This window comes from Salvia splendens, chromosome 5 (assembly GCF_004379255.2).
Source record: "Salvia splendens isolate huo1 chromosome 5, SspV2, whole genome shotgun sequence".
Classification (NCBI taxonomy): Eukaryota; Viridiplantae; Streptophyta; class Magnoliopsida; order Lamiales; family Lamiaceae; genus Salvia; species Salvia splendens.
The window spans coordinates 7,117,241-7,135,553 of record NC_056036.1 but is presented as its reverse complement, the minus strand read 5'-3'; the positions used below and the strand labels follow the sequence as shown (position 1 = coordinate 7,135,553).

At 37.2% G+C, this 18,313-nt stretch overlaps 3 protein-coding genes across 5 annotated transcripts; 1 reads left to right on the top strand and 2 right to left on the bottom strand.

The window, feature by feature from the left end:
• Positions 1–1,275: 1,275 nt before the first annotated feature.
• LOC121805596 (RCC1 domain-containing protein RUG3, mitochondrial) lies at positions 1,276–4,165 on the bottom strand. Of its 2 annotated transcripts, none has more exons than XM_042205513.1 (6): positions 3,566–4,165; positions 3,122–3,261; positions 2,496–2,690; positions 2,229–2,357; positions 1,996–2,151; positions 1,276–1,776 (listed from the first exon to the last, which is right to left on the bottom strand). In XM_042205513.1, exons 1-6 carry the CDS (start codon positions 4,111–4,113, stop codon positions 1,583–1,585), a joined length of 1,362 nt encoding a protein of 453 aa, XP_042061447.1. In that variant the 5' UTR covers positions 4,114–4,165; the 3' UTR covers positions 1,276–1,582. The 2 variants fall into 2 exon arrangements, with proteins under 2 accessions (XP_042061447.1, XP_042061448.1); XM_042205514.1 differs by having other exon boundaries at positions 3,122–3,268; positions 3,566–3,737.
• Positions 4,166–8,431: 4,266 nt separating this feature from the next.
• On the top strand, positions 8,432–9,180 carry LOC121803340. The gene is made up of 2 exons (XM_042203020.1): positions 8,432–8,857; positions 8,953–9,180. The coding sequence occupies exons 1-2, from the start codon at positions 8,468–8,470 to the stop codon at positions 9,037–9,039; spliced, it is 477 nt and encodes a 158-aa protein (XP_042058954.1). The 5' UTR covers positions 8,432–8,467; the 3' UTR covers positions 9,040–9,180.
• Positions 9,181–10,206: 1,026 nt separating this feature from the next.
• Positions 10,207–14,065, bottom strand: LOC121804976 (protein FAR-RED IMPAIRED RESPONSE 1-like). 2 transcript variants are annotated; one of them, XM_042204716.1, is made up of 8 exons: positions 13,890–14,064; positions 11,396–13,552; positions 11,201–11,257; positions 11,013–11,081; positions 10,830–10,892; positions 10,677–10,745; positions 10,548–10,592; positions 10,207–10,452 (listed from the first exon to the last, which is right to left on the bottom strand). In XM_042204716.1, the coding sequence occupies exons 2-8, from the start codon at positions 13,505–13,507 to the stop codon at positions 10,399–10,401; spliced, it is 2,469 nt and encodes an 822-aa protein (XP_042060650.1). In that variant the 5' UTR covers positions 13,508–13,552; positions 13,890–14,064; the 3' UTR covers positions 10,207–10,398. The 2 variants fall into 2 exon arrangements, 1 of the variants encoding a protein (XP_042060650.1); XR_006051232.1 differs by lacking the exons at positions 10,207–10,452; positions 10,548–10,592 and having other exon boundaries at positions 10,704–10,745; positions 10,830–10,928; positions 13,890–14,065.
• Between the last annotated feature and the right edge of the window lie 4,248 nt (positions 14,066–18,313).

Sequence of the window (18,313 nt, the reverse complement as noted above, 5' to 3'; positions counted from 1 at the left end):
TTGAGCTACCATTTGCTCGCTCAGAAGATCAACTTGCCGACATATTGACGAAGGCAGTCAGTACGAGAGTCTTTGAATGTGCTCTTTGCAAATTGAGTATTGGAGACCCCACCACTCAATTTGAGGGGGGGTGTTAGAAAAGGAAATATTGTGATTAGAATCAATTACTCTAATTAGATGATTGACAGAATATTTTGTAATTAAGGATCTTAGCATGTACATTGCTTCCTATACCCTATTTAAAGGGTCCTCTATACAATGGAATAATCATCCTATTCTACACAAAACAGTTTCTTCCTTTCCATAATGTTTTCTACGCCATTTAACACTAATACATGTACATCTGTGTGAATACATGTACATATGTGTGCATGCAAATATATGAAACATAAATTGTAGTAGTTACAAATATTATTTCATTGTTCCTCTATTCCTCTCAAGAATCCCCAAAAATATAATTGGTGAGATTCTGACTACTTTCAAAGATCCAACATAAAAGTGCAAAATGAGTAATCTTTTAGTGGAGTATAATTTACTGAAAAGCACTAATTTAAGAAGAAAAAAGTTTTGGTGATGGAGTATATATTTACTTATTAAGGGAAGGAGTATATATTTTATAAAGAGATGGTAGAGGAAGGCGTTACAAAATTACAATCATTTATGGGCGCACGCAGAGCAGCGGGTGTTGCACATGCTTCCCGGCGTCGGTGTTTGTGGGTCCCATTTGGGGATCTTTTCTCTCTCTCTAGCCTTATTTACTCTCTCCAGTCCCCTTCTATTTTCTCTCACTTTCAAGTGAAGATTTGTGTGTTTGCTTGTGCTGTAAAAATACAGGTTAAATGATCGCAGCGAAAGAGCTAGAAGCTAAATGAAAGTAACTTTCAATACTATAAAATATTGTTTGGAATATAGGTTATTTTATTTGTTTCGAAATGGAGAGAGAGAGAGAAGGTTATCTTTATTGTTTGAATATGGCGTAATTGATTTTGGATCCAAAATCAATGTATCAATATTTCAAGACTTCCAAGTGTACATTTTAAATTCATTACTCTCCTTTTTTTCACCTAAGTTACATTGAATAAACTTCAATGCTGGGGCTATATGGCCAGACATTACTCAAGATTAATGTATTTTCTATTATTTCCTCTCCATTTGTTTATGTTTTATTTTAAGCATACCATTATTTCTGTAAAATCAAAGTTGAAATACTGTTTGCTCAATACTTGTTCATGTGGCATTCAAAATGATTGACTATTGACAACTCAAATGCAGTAATGAGACACAAAAGGACCATCAAATATAGGGCCACACCATCAAAATTGTTCCTAAAACATAAGGTCCAAGTAGGGTACACCAGATTATTGCAGATCCAATCTTGGTCCGAGTCAAAAGCACACACTTCTTTTCAAGCAAACTTACCAATACTATCTCTTTGTTACTTTTCATCATTTCTTAACTAAATCCAGAAGGGTTAGGAGATATCCCAACCACTGATATATGATAACAAACCTGATGCTACAAACAATGCTGCCAATGTCTCAGCAGAGTAGACCATTTTTGAGGGGGATAGTTAGTTCACCTGTCAGCAACTTGATCTTGAAACGAGGCACATAGCATGAGAAGCACCAACAGAAACAGAAAGCACTTTGTGATCTCCTAATCCATCATCATCGGAGAGAAATTTGACCTCGATAGGCGACGATTGTAATTCTGGAAGTCCAGGAACGCCAAGTTGACTACCTGCAGCGTTCCCCCACATGTATAAGCTCCCTTTATCTGGTCAAGCAAAGAGCTTTTTTCTCAGTAATCCCTTTATAATTTGTTCAATTACTAACGAATTTCATAAGCAAAAGAAACAGAAAGAGAATATGAAATAGGAGAAACTGTATCAGTCTTGTTGATATCCATATGCCAAATATCAAAATTTTGTAATTCTGAGAATTTTTTTGCATTAAGTATAAAAATATTTGTGCAGATATAAGTAGTTTTTGTTACCAGTTACAGCAGCTGATGATGAACCTCCACAAGCAATATAAGTGACCTTCTCATTAGCTAAGGCCTCAACAGGTTCAGGAACTTTTCGACTATGAAGGGAAGAATGACCTAGTTGACCATGTCCTCCATGCCCCCATGAAAGAACTTCTCCCTTATCTGATTATGTATCCACGACAAGGCAATGTCAGATACATAAAAGTTTTAAGACTTATAAGATTCGCATATATCCATACCAGTCAAAGCAAGAGAATGATATCCACCACTAGCTATTTGCACTAAGCGAACATCTTTGAGACTAGGAACAGGCTGGGGTTTCCAGCCACCAATTTTGTCACCTCTACCAAGCTCATAATTGGAGTTTGCTACAAAGGAAACATATAAAACTTCAACTATGCTGGAAAGTATAAATGGTTCTGGAAAACTGTTATCTTTGGTAATTGTTACTACTTATTTTTGCAATTTCTTCAATCACATCAAAAACTGGGAAATGGAATACTTACCGCCCCAGTTCCAAAGCTGACCCCCTTCAGTTAATGCCATAGTGAAAAAGCCGCCACATGAAACAGCAGCCACTGGCTCAGGCATTGCTTTTACTTGAGTAGGCGTGCCGAGGCCACCAGCAAAATCTGGGCCACGACCAGGACCAAGACCCAATCTACCATCCCCTTCATCTCGCCCCCAAATATAGAGTTTCCCTTTATCACAATATCATAGTAGGAGATTTAGATACAATAAACTACAGTATTTGAAAAATACAGTAGTATAAAACTTCAGTACTTCAGACTTGTAGTACCAGAATATAGACGTGACAAATCCGAGTAATGCAAGGTCGCAGTATAAAAGTAACTCTCCCTCTATCCTCATGCCATACTTCTGATGCATATAATTCTATTCGAGCTAATGGGATGAGATCACTACCATTGAGGCGAATAAACATACCCTCAAATGTGCAATGCTAACAGAATTATATGATGGTCGAATGAGTTAAAAATAGCTACTACAACTCAACATATTATACAATAGTTTTAAGCTTTCAAGAATCCACAAAAGTTTAATCATCCAAAGATCTAGAAAGGAAAGACTTGTCCATTTAACAAAAAAAACTTCAAGAGAACAAGTGTCTAACCAGATTTGGTGATGGCAGCTGTATGTGTTCCACTGGTTGCAATATGGCACATTTCTTCATCCCAAGATCCTTCGACAATTTTAGGCAACAGCTCTCTGTGATAGACCGAATGCCCAAGTGCACCAAATCCGCCATAGCCCCTGAAAACTTCATTTCGTAAAAAGAGGTATCAAGATTTGCAAACAGTATAGCCTGATTCAAATCGATGGAGGCCAGAACATGCAATGAAATCATAGTTTTGAGTTTTGTCTGACAACGAAATTTGACTACTGTTAAGATGCAGAAGCGTTGTGATTACAAAAACAATTCTTCAAAATGCCTATTACTATTAATCTCCACAATAAACAACTCAGTGAACAGAACTAAGCCAAAAGTTGTCCTCTGATCATTAGCTACAAATCAATCAAAATTAAAACGAAACAGAGTACTAAATCATGCACTGACCAAGTAAATACGCGGCCAAGGACATCGAGCGCGACGGAATGGAGGCCGCCGAGAGCAATGCTTCTCACATCAGATTCCAAATTAGGGTTCCGTGCAGGAACAAAAACCGAGGTTTCATGGCCGAATCCAAGCCTGCCGCCGTCACCTTTCCCCCAAATCCACAGCTTTCCGTCCACCAGCAGACCCGAATGGAATAACCCGCAAGAAATCCCCACCTCCAATGGCGGCTCGCCATCACTGAGCTGGGGGAGACGGCCGGGTACTGAGCGAGTTAGGGAGAAATTAGGTGGGGCAATGATGGTGCATACCGGTGCCGGATATATCCTGGTTTCTTCTATTCCACCACCGAGCTGGCCAGAGGCACCGCGACCCCATGAGAGGAGCTGGAGGGTGACAGATTGATCGGCGGCGGCGGTGGTTGAGGGATTTTTGGAGTAATCGTATATAAGAGGAGGCGAATTGGTGGCGGAAGAGGATATGCAGCGCGACCAATTGCAACTGAAGGTGGAAGATGAGATGGACGTAATAATACGGCGGCGGACGGCCATAGCTGGCGGCGGCAGAATTTTGGGGTTGGGGTGGAGAGTTTTAAGCGGTAAACCCCAGATATAATAAAATCATCAAGTTATTTAATTAATTAAATACATATAAACTACTACCTCCGCCACCAAATATTATTCATATGACCATTTTTAACTACGTGTAGGCGCTTATGCAGGTTTTAAAAAATAAAATGAGAAAAAAAAGTTTAAAAAAATAATAGAATATGATATTCATGTATTATTATGTATTTCCTCTCTTTGCGAAACTGCAAATAAGAGTCCTATTTTTTTCAGCAATAATTTTAACAAATGTTAGGAGAAATGAATGAACATAAGTTAGAGATATATCAGTCTTACTTGTATATAAAACATATGAACCAAAACTCTACTAGTGGAGGAAATAAAAAATAAAAACAATCACCATTCTAATTATATGCAATTTGAAAGATAGTAAAATTCACAACTATCTCAATTTACATTATCTCCTAAATTTTGTTAATTTTGCAATATACAGAAGTATTAGACATAGTTTAAGATAATTAATACTACCTCCGTATTTTAAAAATAGAAACTATTTCCATTTAAAGCCATCTTTTAAAAATAGAAACTTTTGAATCTTTCTATTTTTAGACGTGGACCCCACAATCTACTAACACTACTTTCACTACTTTTTCTCTTCCTCTCTCTTACTTTATTCATATTTTTCATTCTCTTTCTTACTTTATCAATTTTTCTCTCTTACTTTACCAGTTGTGTATTAAAATCAATGTCGTTTCAAATGTTTCTATTTTTCAAATACGGAGGTAGTAAAAAATTTAATTTTCTAACATAATAAAAAATTATTGTAATTTAGAAAATGATAAAAAAAAAATATTATATCAATTATTAAATACTTTTATTTTCATTAAAATTATTTTTCAAAAAAAAAGTCATAGTTCATGTATTTAAATTAGGAAAAATAAAAATTTAGAAGAAAAATTAAAAAAATATTGAAATTTCATGTACTTGCAAGCTAATAACATGTCATACCTAATGTGTTACCTTTTGTCACGTGGATGGTTATATGCCAAATGTACTCCACGTCAACTTTAATCTAAACTGGAATTGTTTGTCGGGGAAAAAAAGAAAAAAATTCGTGTATTTATATTCAAAAATAAAAGTTATGGTGAAAATCAGAAACCATTAAAAATTCATACAAGGCAAATAACTTTGGTCCAATTAGTGACAAAGCTAAAATTTCAATGCTGAGTAAATTGGATGGTAGAAGAAGTTGAAAGTGTTAATAAAACTTCCAAAGAACCGGCAATGTCAGAAAATGACAATGGTGATGTTATAATCATTATTAATAACACTCTTCTTTCACGACTAAATATCGTAATATAAAATAAATTTACCCAATATAATATTACTCCTATAACTAATACTCCTTCCATCCGTCATTAAGAGTCCCGGTTCATATTTACTATAAATAGTAGGTGTACTCCATTATCCACTAACCCATTCCACTCACATTATATTACTATAACTAATAAGGAGTATAAAAAATGTCTACTATCTTTTCTCACCCACTTTCTTTTATAGTACTCCTTCCGTCCGCGAATAGGAATCTCGTTTTATCATTTTAGTCTATCCGCAAATAGGAACCACAGCTCACTTTTACCATAAATGGTAATAGGATCTCACATTCCACTAACTTATTCCACTCCGAACCCATACCACTAACCTTTTTCCATCCACTTTTAACATTTCTTAAAACCCGTGCTGCCAAGAAATGAGACTCCTAATGGCGGACGGAGGGAGTATACATTAATATAGAAGATAAAAACATGTATAAATTTATAGATTTTTTGAAATTAAGAGTAGAATTTTCAAATAAAATTTATAGATATTGAGTATGATATATTTACATATTTTATTTAGTACTATTATTAAAGTTCATAAACTTGGTGTATTATAATACCTATATGATTTTTTTTAAATACGATATTACAAAGTGAAAATAAATTAATTAGGGATGTGGGTGTTATACTAAATTTTTATGAATAGATAAAAGAAAAATGATTAAATGAGAATGAGTAGAAAGTAAAAAAAAATTGGACATTGGTTGCTCGGTCCATCCAAACTCTATAAATAACGGCTAGTCTTTTCCCAATTCCATTGCTCTGCTCTTTCTCCAGAAGTTAAAATCGCCTGATCACAAATTTACAATCAAAACGAGATCACGGGTTCAAACTCCACCATCCGCTGGGAGACTTTTGGCCTTATTCCGTAAGCCCGGTCGAACAGGATTAATCCGATTCCGCCGAGGTGGATTCGGAACACCTGTGGTCAAACCCAAAAAAACCGCCTGATCACAAATTTTCATCTCCTCCACCGCAAAATCACCAAACTTTCGATGCCTGTGATCACCTGCGGCGGCGCTCCGCTGCCACTGTTTACGGTGGTGGAGTATCTCGGACCTTCCAAGTCGAATGACCTCCTCCGCAAGTTCCCCGACAACTCCGCCTTGGAAAATTTCAACTACGCCCAGAGCTCCATCTGGTCCCCTCTGCTCCCCCCGCCGCCGCCTCCCTTCGCACCAGGCGGCGTTTCAAGAAAGCTCACTTTTGACGAAGAAGAACAAGTAGGCTTGCTTAGAAACACCAAGAAAATTGCTGGAAAAATCAAGAGGAAATTCACCGATTCTGTGCTTCACAAAGTGGGTAGAGCCACCAAGATGAAGAGGCGGGGGCGGAGCTCTCTCAGGGTTTCTCCGGCTAAAGTGATGGAGATGAAAAAATCGAATTTGGGTTTCGACTGTTCATAATTTCTGGACGGATTCTTGAATCTTGATCTAACTCGGATCAATTTTTCTGTCGGTTGTATGATGTAAATGTTTGATCGTGTGAATTCGATTAGGGTTATTTGTCACAAATTTTCTCCATTTTCTGGTCTCTCATAAAATTAGTTGTACATTAAAATAAAAAATTAGTGAGTACTTACTTATTTTAAATTTGGAGGGTGTATTTTTCATTGTAATCAATCGATTCGATTGGTACTTGAGCACCCAAATTAAAGCTGTATAGTAATTTTAGTGGAGGGGAGTAATTTTTTGTCGGAGTCAATTTTTATGTTAAGGCCTTCGTTTGGTAACAAAATTAGGATCAATAATGTTGTTATAAATCAGAATAATTTATTTAGTTTTTGTGAATATAACATGAGTGTGTATTTGATGTTTAAGATAGTAATGAAAACAATTAATTAAACTGTTTGTTTGATCCAATGATTTATATTTAAAATACATTATAAATGGATAAAGCTCACTAAAATATACTCACTAAAACGGATGGCGGATGGAGTATTAAATGATAAATATATTCTCTAATTAAATACAATTAACTATAAAAAAATAAGATAACTTATTTTCGAGATAATCATTTTATTACAAAAGTGATAATCATAATTAATTAATGTTTTTTCATAATCAATTAATAATAATTAAGAATGAAAATATTAAAGAAAACAATCATAATCAATTAATAATAATTAAGAATGAAAATATTAAAGAAAACAAGAAGAGAATGGCATCGCGTTTCTTCGTTTCCTAATTCAAATTTGAAGTAGAAACGACACAATGTAATTCAAATTTGAAGTGTAACGAACCCTAAACCCCGGAGATGTAGATCTGATTAAACACTAGAATCAAGTAACCCAAAAAGTATAACTTTCTGTTTGAGTAAACGCTATCATTAGATGACGACATGAATCCTAACAAGTGGATTATGTACCATTTTAGAATACTACATTACGATTCCTAAGTGTTGGTTAGGTTTCGTCGCCAAATCTATGGTTTTTGAGGCTACGTATCGTTTCTTTTTAGTAAAATTACGTCCATGAATATTAGACCATACTAAACTGAGCCTCCAAACCTTTTCTTTAAACATCGTGCTTTTCTTTGTCTATGTATTTTCATAGTTATACAGCTATTTTCTGTGTATTTGTAGTTTAGTTCTTAGGTTTCTAATTTAATTTTATCTTAAATTAATTTTCTTATTACATCTAACCTATAATACAAATCAAATTAGTAATGAAACAAAGTCACCAAACCATAGAAATTAATCACCATACACGAACTATTCAAAAATAAAGAAAATAGTAAGAAGTGGATCCAAATCACGAGACAATGCCATAATTTTGGGATCAACCATTAATATTCTCACAGAAAAACATTTGGTGTGGAAATATTTAATACGAATGTAATATACGTATTCTGCCACAATAGTCCAAAACCTCTAACGGCTACTTCAACCGATTTACTTTTTAAGACAACATTTCTCTGCTCCTTTTTGACAACTAACAAAGTTCTAACCTCAAAACTCCGATGCCTCTGATCTCCTGCGACGGCGCTCCGCCGCCACTCTTAATGGTGGTGGAATATCTCGAATCTTCCATGTCGAATGACCTCCTCTACAAGTTCCCCGACAACTCCGCCTTCGATTTCAACTACGCCCAGAGCTCCATTTGGTCCCCTCTCCTCCCCCGCGCCGCGCCGCCAGGCAGCGACGGCGGCGTTGTTTCAAGAAAGCTCACTTATGAAGAAGTGGGCTTGCTTGAAAACACCAAGAAAATTGCTGGGAAAATCAAGAGGAAGTTCACCGATGCTGTGCTTAACAATGTGAGCAGATGCATCAAGATGAAGAGGCGGAGGCGGAGGTCTTTCAGGTTTTCTCCGGTGGCCCCGCCGCGGCGCCACCCCTCACCTAGTCCCAAGGTACAACTTCTCGTTTGTTTTTGTAATATGAAAGTTCCAATTTCATTTATTAAATTTGTTTAAGTAACTGGATGGTGATATTTTTGTGTGTGTAGGGATTGGCTAAAGTGATGAAGGGTGCAGCTAATCATTTTAAGAAGAGAATGAAGAAAAGTTCGAATTTGGATTTCGATCATTCATAATTTATTGTGTTATTCTTGAATCTTGATCTTACTCAGATCATTTTTTTTCTCAGTTGTATTTTGGTACTATTACACTATTATTTTAAATTGTGATATGTCATACAAATATTTTATTTAATGTAGTAGTTTCAAATTTAACTATTTGTTTTTGGCCATTTGTTGTAGATGCAATTTGAAAATCGAAAAAACAATAACTGCCATTGCTAAAACTAAATAAATATAATTGAATTATGCTTTAAAAGTTTGTTAATTTTCTTTTATTAAATGAGCAAACTGTTGTTTTTACAAGTTCATTTGAGATTCAATAAGATATTGACTGACACTGTCTGACAGTTTAACGGCATACAAACAAAAAATAATTACTTGAACTCTTTGCCACTAGTATGTAGTAGTAACTCAAAGTGACCGTTGCTATATTTATTAGAAAATTACAGATAATGATTTATAACACACTATTTATGCAATATAATAATAAAAATTATTAGTATGAATTATTTATCAAGGAGTGTATGAATTTGAATTTTCTCGTCCGTGCATGAATTGCCTCCCTTCTGTGAACTACTATGTTTTATACCTCACATAATAATATTTAATTGTTTAACATTTATACCACAACGTGTGCAAAATTACATATTACTAGCATTCACACTATACATAAACATTTTTATAATTCTACGCTATTATTAGACTTCCACAGCACACGAGAAATAAATGAGTCAAAAAATTTTAAAAAAAACGTGGATAAGTGCCAACACTCTGGAAGTGCTGATCAAGACGTAGTTGTCATAAACTTAATGGCATGATAGAAATTGTTAATCTACGTAATTTAATCTATTAGTATTATCTGAAAATAGAGGAGACATTGAAACATTATTTTTCCCAAAAAAGAAAAGAAAATGACAGTGGAGTTGGATATTAGAATGACTGTGTTGAAGGTGAATCTAGTTATGCTTACAAGAGATTGGTTGATGATATGATGATGAGCAAATGCCTCGGCCTTATGAATTAATTCATCAAGTGTTCCAATCATATATCTAAATTAACCAAACTGCAAAAGGCTGACTATTCAAACTTCAAAGGCCCTACTCATGGCTTCTCTCTCTGAAGAGCTACTCCATATTGTTTATCTAGCAGAATTTTCTAACAACTTTCTAAGAAAAAACACACTAAAAAGAAATGTAAGATGAAATATTGATCACAAATATCCAACTCACAGTTTTTTTCCCTAATAACTTGCAACAAACATAAGCTGCGTTTGCTTAGGAGGTTACTTGTGGAGATTTTTGAGTTGCTAAATTATCTACATATTGCAACAGCAAGTTCAAAAAGGAGAAACCTCGTCATATATGTAGAGCATTCTCAAGCATGTCTAGCCGTACCAGGCAGCTGTGCTGGTCTAATACTTTGCTCATCCTGAATACGCACGTTGCAAAAATAGAGTTATAAAATGTGAAAGTATTTCGTGAAGTGATTAGTATGTTTTTCAGTATATCGTTGTTGCAAGTTACCTGCATGCCATAAGTGTATGTCGGTTGTCTAAAATCCAAGTGCCCCTGAAAAGAAACAGCACAAGATAATTACTCTTCTAAGTAGCCGTTGTTAAGAGGTTGTAAGACATGGCAATAAAAGCATATTACCATTGCAGGCATACTTTGTTGAGCTCCATAGAAACTGTCATGGCTAGAAGCAAGGGAATGCAATTGTCCCTAAAATCGAATCACAAAATCGTATATGTTACATTGACTCACTCTGGGGGCGTATATGTATAACGAGCAAGACAGTGAACCTACCAGTCCCTGCATAGTCTGTTGACCTACGTAGAATGTATCATTTGGTGGCTCCATCAGATTTAACTGGAGTATAAGAAAGAGTCGTGTTTATAGATAAGACTGACATTCCACAAAAATCGTATATTTAGCACAACACTCCGTCATAGAAACGAAACTTTCCACGTCAATTGCATAGAAGCGTACCAGTCCATGCACATGTTGTTGAGATCCATAGTATCCATTTAAAGGGATACCCTCTGAGCTTAGAGGTTCCTATAATTTAAAACAAGAACATATGGTATCATATAAGATAGTATATAATTACTCTCAAGGCATGTCGAAAATTCAACTATATTTTATCACTTTGATACACTGCAAACTTTATAGCTCACCATTTGCTGCAAACCGTCTTGAGTATCAATCGCAACTGCTTCTGGCTCTGGCTGCGTCTGGGGTAAAAAGTTTCAACAGTGAAAGTCAAAGTCAGGTTTGGTAATAGTTATTCCAGAAAACCTCATACAAGCTTCTGTGCAATGCAAAGAGGCATTAAAAACGAAATGAAATTCAACGGATGTAACAATATTTACCTTTCTTTTCTTGCTTGTGTTATTTTTCCTAATTGTTTTGGCAGGTGGGAGCAGCAGGTCCTCTTCTTCAGTAAAACGAAGTCCACCTGTGTTACTACTGCATTCTACAGGGTTTTCGTTGTTTATATTTACGCAGGTTTTCAGAGCTTCAACTAGAGCGTGGCAAGCAATGTTGTAATTCTCCTCACTCGAGGAACCTTCTTCTCCCAATCCAATAGCACGCTTGCATAGATCGTTATACCTCTGTATCCTATTTCGGATTCTTTCAGTTCCTTCAACCAACATTTGCTTGTTTTTTGCGTCTTTCGTCCACCTCTTTAGGATATATTGAGACGGGATACTGGAAAGACCACATATTTGGAGGACAATCATTGCATGCCGACAAAGAAAACCTTTGTATTCAAACATTAGGCACGAGCAAGAAACCTCTACCTTTGCTTGATTCCATGTAACTACAAAATTCTCATTTTTCTCGCAATCATCAACTCTAAAAGTGGTGTTGCCTCCGTATTCCTTTTCCTTCTTAGGATGGCATCCTACAACACCCAAGACCTCTATCTGGAATCTCCGAAATATTGCATGGGTATAGATTGCCGACATCTGTTTTTCCCAAGGTGAAGGCGACTTCAGTGCGGGCTGTTTGTGCCAGGTATCGAAGTCTGCCATGTCTTCATCTTCGTACTGGTTCTGAATTATTGCCCCGTATTGTCTCACAAACTCTTTCAAATTGATCTTCTTATGAATGTATTTGTCAAAAAAGGAATTCACACTATCCGATCGCTGATGTGGGGACATCCCAGCCAGAAATGTATCCCTCATGAACGAAGGAACCCACTTTTTATGGTCCACATAGATTGAATGAATCCATTCATTTTCTTGTAGCTCAAATCGACTGACCATCTTCCACCACCTCATGTCAAACTCTTCATCTGTCAATGACTTGAAAATGCACTTGTTGAACTTTTTCATGAAATTCTCATGTTTTTTTAGCACGTGGGCAAGGGTTTCGGGGACCCTTTCCAAAATATGCCATAAAGCAAAGCAATGGTGTGAATATGGCATAACTTCTTCAATTGCTGATTTCAATTGTTTATCTTGATCGCTGATTATAACTTTCGGAGATTGGCCGCCCATCGCTCTGAGCCATGTCTTCATTAACCAAACAAATGTCGGTTTGGTTTCATCAGCTAGCAATGCACATCCAAGCATCATAGGCTGGAAATGATGGTTCACCCCAAGGAACAGAGCAATAGGCATCTTCTCGCTGCTTTTTGTGTAACTAGTATCGAAGAACACAACATCATTGAAGGTGGCATAGTCTTTCCTGCTTTTTGCATCGACCCAGAACAAGTTCCTCACTCGCTGATCTTCGTTCAAGTCGATTGCATAAAAGAAACAAGGATTCTCCTTCTGGATTTGCACGAAATATTCTAAGACAATTTGAGCATCCCCCTCTTCTAGGGCCAGGAACCTACCTCTGTCAAACTGGTGATCAAACTCATTCTTGGTGAGGCAACAATTTTGACTCACTATAGCTTGTCTCGACATCTCAACATACATCTTCCTCGTCCTCTCACTAACCGCATACAGAATGTCTATGTTACTCTTCTCAGCTAACTTCACATTCCTATGGATACGAAAATGATATGCTAAGGCAGGCAAAAGCTCATGATTGTGTTCCTTTACAAACTCATGAATATACCACTTACCATCTCGTTTCTTCTTCACATGCATACTGGCTTTACAATCCGTCTTCTTAACACTCGGCCTTCTGCTGACACCACTCTCTGATTCTGGTGTGACTCCATATCTTGAACATGCAAATTTAGCATCAATGAATTCTTTTGTTTTCTTTGAGCGGCGGCTGTTTTTGATCGAGGTGGTGAAACCCATAGACTTTGCATATTCCTGATAAAACGAATAGGCAGCCTCATGGGAGTCGAACTCAATGCCATCATGTGGTTCAAAGGTGTCTCCTTCAATCCCCACAGCATCTCTTCTAGACGAACTGCTTACCTGGCCCTCCCGACTCTTTGCAGCATCTACAATGTCGACTACATTTGACGCAATACTTTGTTCGCCACTTCCCACATTGTCCTCAAAATCCACCATAGCATCCACAGTTTCTCCAAACTACTGCTTCTAGCATTGATTAAACTGTGAACACGAGAAACTCAATTACAAACTGCAAAATACAGAATATGAAAAACTCAAAGAAAGCAAAACACCGGATCTTCCTCACTACTCACGGAAAAATTACACAAAAAAATATGGCCTCTAAATTTCTTATTGCTACCGACAAAAATCATCAAAGATTACCCTCATGGATTCCAGTCTATCAATCAGCACAGCCCTAAAGATTCTCATTTTTCGAGTACTCGAAGATAAATGAGGCAAAAATAAAAACAACATATGTGAAAAATTCCAGAAAATCAGCAAAAATTACAAACAGAAATGAAGTGAATTAATAATTAATTCACAAACATTGTCTTACCGATATACTTCGAGAATTCACAATCGTCTCTAGCAGCGCCTTGGATCCGTCGTCGTAGTTGATCAGGGTTTTTCAGCTAGCTAATTGGATTCAGACAGAAAAGGGGTTCTACGATAATTGTATACTGAAATTTGGGAAATTTACTTTTATTTTCCCCATCTACAGTAGCCCCCTTCCTCATATAATAATAATAATACGCCCTATATCAACGAAAAATAGTCCAATTGTATCATTTCAAATGGACACAAAGGAGTTCAAGTACAAATTGCAGTGCTTAGAGCATCCACAACTGTGCTCTTGCCAGCGGCACGGTTGTGGGCCCGGGCGGTACTATTCATGCCTGCTCTCTGGCAAGAGCACAACACCCACAACTGTGCTCTTCCGCAAGGACGAGCACAATTAATATAAAATTCAATTACACAAAAACATTTCCATAATATTAAAATTCATTTAAAACCCACAATAAATATTACAAATGACAAATAAAATTAAACATTGCATAATTAAAATCCTAAAAATTAAAAATTACATAATTAAAATCCTAAAAATTAAAAATTACATAATTAAAATCCTAAAAATTAAAAATGACACTACTCGTTGCCGAATTTCGCCCACATGTGATTGATTAGGTCTTCTTGTAGTTGATTGTGGATTCGAGTATCGCGCATTGTGTGTCTTGTCTCGATCCTCTGGCCAACCGTCGTATGCTCGCCTCGGCGTAGGGGAGACCTCGCTGTTGAGCTTCGTGGGCTCCCTCCCGGTCACGATGGATGTACCGTCGATTTGATCTGGTTCGTTGAGGAGGAGGAGCAGGGGTATTCGCCGCGACATATGCTTCGTAAGCGGCACGATGTTGTTCGTAGTATTCTTGTTCTTCGCGTTCCGCTTCCGCCATAATATGGGTGAAATCCATTTGAGATTTTGAGTGGGTGATGAATGTGTTGATAGTTTGTATGAGAATTATGAATGAGAGATGAATGAGAGATGATTTGATGTGATAAATGGATGATGAATGTGTGTATTTATAGATGATTTTGGGGGAAAAAAAATCAAAAAAAAATCAAAAAAATTCAGAAAAAACGGGAAAAAAACGGCCATATTTTTGGGATTTGGAAAATATTTTTTTTTTATTTTTTAGCATTATTTATAATTAAATACCGATTTTTAAAAAAAAATAAAAAAAAGTTTAAACACAACGGCTATGCCGTTGACGAATGGGAGCGCGCCACGTGTGCGTCCGCTGGCACGGACGTGCTCGATACATCGAGCAGCGCCGTGCCAGCGGCGCGGCTGCAGCGGCGGCGGTCCTGCGCCTTGCCAACGGCGCGGACGGCGGTGGCGTCTTTCGCCACCGCTGCGGATGCTCTTAGAGCAACTCCAATGGCGGACGTCCGGTCGGACATCCGGTCGGACGTCCGCCATTATGGCGTTTAGGGTCGGATACGGACGTCCCGTGAGGACGTCGGGTGTCCTCGGACGTCGGCGCGACGGGCGGGCGGACGTCCGCCATTGTGGCGTCCAGTCGGACGTCCAGTCGGACGTCCCGTTTTTAAATTTTTTTTTTTTAAACTCTATATATACGGCTCGTTGAATTTTATTTCATTCGCACCACTCGGAGGGGTTGACGTGATAATGTATGAAGTTTTTTTTATTAGTATGTAAAATTTTTTTTCGAATAATGTATGTTTTTTCCGATGAAGTTGTTAATTTTTCCCGTTCGTATTCTCGGTCAAATTTTATTTCCGTAAATGTAAATTGTTTTATTTGTAAATGTATGATTTTTTTTATTGCGGGATGTCCTAGTGGGAAGGGCGGATTGTGCAGGGGATGTCCTAGTGACGTGGCAGTGGGATGGGAAGTCCTAGTGACGTGGCAGGAGGTGTTTGTGGGATGTCCTAATGGATGTCCTAGTGGGATGTCCGCCCACTGGAGATGCTCTTATACAGAAAAGAAATTGTCCATATGGAATGGATCAGAGAAGGCAGGGTTCCCCTACAAACCATTCGAGCGAAAATAGATTATTGTTATTATACACTTAGTGTTGCCCACGGTTCATGAATCGACGGTTCCGATTTTAGAAAATGTGAAACCGCAACCGAACCGTGAGGCTATTTCAAGGTTACGGTTACGGTTACGGTTTCGGTTAAAAAACCGGCGGTTCCGGTTCCGGTTCCGAACTGTCGGTTTTCAGACGGTTCTCGCAGTTTCAGTTCGGTTTTGGCGGTTTTTCATATATTTTTTTTCTATGTAATTTGAACTTATATAATAAATTGGAACAAGACAATGGATAATTTAAATTGAAATAAGACGAGTAAGTTGAAAATCATATCAATTTTGTTGAATTTGAGTTGTAAACGATACATTATAATTTACAATACATATACAAAATGTGATATAATTTACAAGTGTCGTCGGAACATAAATAAAAAACACGAAATGAGGGAAAAAGGAAAAAATTGAAAAGGGCTGGAGCTCAACTTAACTTTCAAAGTTAAACTTTTCAAATTTAAGTTGAGTTGCCTACGTATCCACAATTTTACTAGGAATCAAAGCCCACGTAGTTCTCTTACCTTGCTTACCTTTTTGGTCGGCCGTGCTCGCCGCTCACCCCCCTGGTCATTGATATTATTGAGCGCCCTCGCTTCCGACCTCGTCATCGATAGAAAAGTCTTCACCATCACTCTCTACACGGAAGTCGAAATCCGACTCTTGTGCTCTCATGTCCGCCTTTGCCCAATCATCAAGTAACATAGTGGCTTCCATGTTTTCAGCGGAGAGATTGCTCCTTTTGTCGTATAGAACACAACCGCCGACACTAAAAGCTTGCTCAACGGCGAAGGTGGAAGCGGGAATGGCGAAAATCTCCTTAGCCATTACCGAGAGTATCGGAAACTCTTTGTCATCTGTTCCCCACCAATCGAGGACGTCAATTTGTTGAGTAGGAGGACCTGCATCATGAAAAATAGAGCGCGATTCCAAATATATATCTAACTCACTAGTAGCTCTAGTCCTATTAGTTGTAGCACCGTATAGATCTTGCAATTGTGATACTACATCTGGATCAATCATAACGTTGCTATAGTTTCCCCCACCAAAATCAAATATAGAAGGACTAGGAGGAACACGTACCTGGTGAATGGTGTTATACTGCATTTCATATTCCGTGTAGAGAGCATGAAGTGCACTATCTAACCTTAGTTTAATTTCTTCAACATTCGGAAGACTTAGTTCAAAGCCTTCTTCTCTTGTCAAACCCATTTCGCGAAGTTGAGAAAAAATCCAAATCGTGCAAACAACCATAGTACATGTCTAAAATTTTATGAACACTGTGCAACTTCCACTTTGGATCCAATCATTTTGCAATCAAAAACACATTTAGAATACGCGCAAAATATTTCAACCATTTTTCAACCATATAAAACAAAATAGCCTTCAACTCTATGAATTGAGTATTTTTCACACATGTCTTAAAACCAATTGCCACATACATGCAATGCTCTAAAACGCGCACAGAAGTAGGATAATAAACACCGGATAACTCAACAGTGGCATTTTTGAAAGCTTGGAATAATCGAAACAAATTCATGTTGTGGTCCCAACAAAAGGGTATCAAAAGAAAATCAGAAGGAACATGCGGGCAACTTCTAAAAAAATCACATAAATATTCAATGTGGTTCAAGGTCGACTCCAACATCACGTACGTCGAGTTCTAACGAGTTGAAACATCCAAACGAAAATTGGTGTACCTGCACTGCTTGCTATGACAATATTTCTTCCAAGCTCTACCAGTAGGAGCTTTGTTATGAATCAGCTTAACAACAGTTCTAATAGGATCAACATACTTTTGCCACAAATCAATCGCATCTTGAACACACAAATTCAAAATATGAGCAATACATCGCACATGAAAATATTTGTCATTGATAACTGGAGAGCATGGCACTGATGAGTTCATCTATACTACCAGTGTTAGCACTTGCATCATCAAAACCAACAGAAAAATTATACTGATCAATTGAAATTCATTCAAAACTTGAATGATCAATTGAGCAATTGCTTGTGCAGTGTGTGGTGCGGGAAATTCCCGAAATGCAATCAAACGTTTGTTCAAAGTCCAACTATGATCAACGAAATGCATAGTGATGCCTATATATGAATTTTTGCAAAAACAATCAGTCCACACATCCGAGCAAATCAAAACTTTATGACCCAAGTTAACAATAAACGTACCTAATTGCGCCTTCTTTTCTAAGCATTGTCGAACAACAGCTCAAGTCATAGAAGTTCGACTCAATTTTCTTGCAGCAGCATTATAAACTTGTCGCATACTCAACTCAAACGCATCGTTATCAAAAGCATTGAATGGAAAATGTTTCATCACATCAAATCTAGACATCACATTTAGAGCATTTTTGTGACCCTAT

Excerpts from the sequence above, each read along its gene's own strand:
- LOC121805596 (XM_042205513.1), bottom strand. The coding sequence starts at position 4,113 with ATGGCCGTCCGCCGCCGTATTATTACGTCCATCTCATCTTCCACCTTC. Across the intron at positions 2,358-2,495 it reads TCAGCTTTGGAACTGGGGCG|CAAACTCCAATTATGAGCTT; the intron begins GTAAGTATTCCA and ends TTTCCTTTGTAG. Across the intron at positions 2,152-2,228 it reads TCATTCTCTTGCTTTGACTG|ATAAGGGAGAAGTTCTTTCA; the intron begins GTATGGATATAT and ends ATACATAATCAG.
- LOC121803340 (XM_042203020.1), top strand. The coding sequence starts at position 8,468 with ATGCCTCTGATCTCCTGCGACGGCGCTCCGCCGCCACTCTTAATGGTG. Across the intron at positions 8,858-8,952 it reads ACCCCTCACCTAGTCCCAAG|GGATTGGCTAAAGTGATGAA; the intron begins GTACAACTTCTC and ends TTGTGTGTGTAG.
- LOC121804976 (XM_042204716.1), bottom strand. The coding sequence starts at position 13,507 with ATGGTGGATTTTGAGGACAATGTGGGAAGTGGCGAACAAAGTATTGCG. Across the intron at positions 11,082-11,200 it reads AAGACGGTTTGCAGCAAATG|GAACCTCTAAGCTCAGAGGG; the intron begins GTGAGCTATAAA and ends TTTAAATTATAG. Across the intron at positions 10,593-10,676 it reads AACAAAGTATGCCTGCAATG|GGGCACTTGGATTTTAGACA; the intron begins GTAATATGCTTT and ends GTTTCTTTTCAG.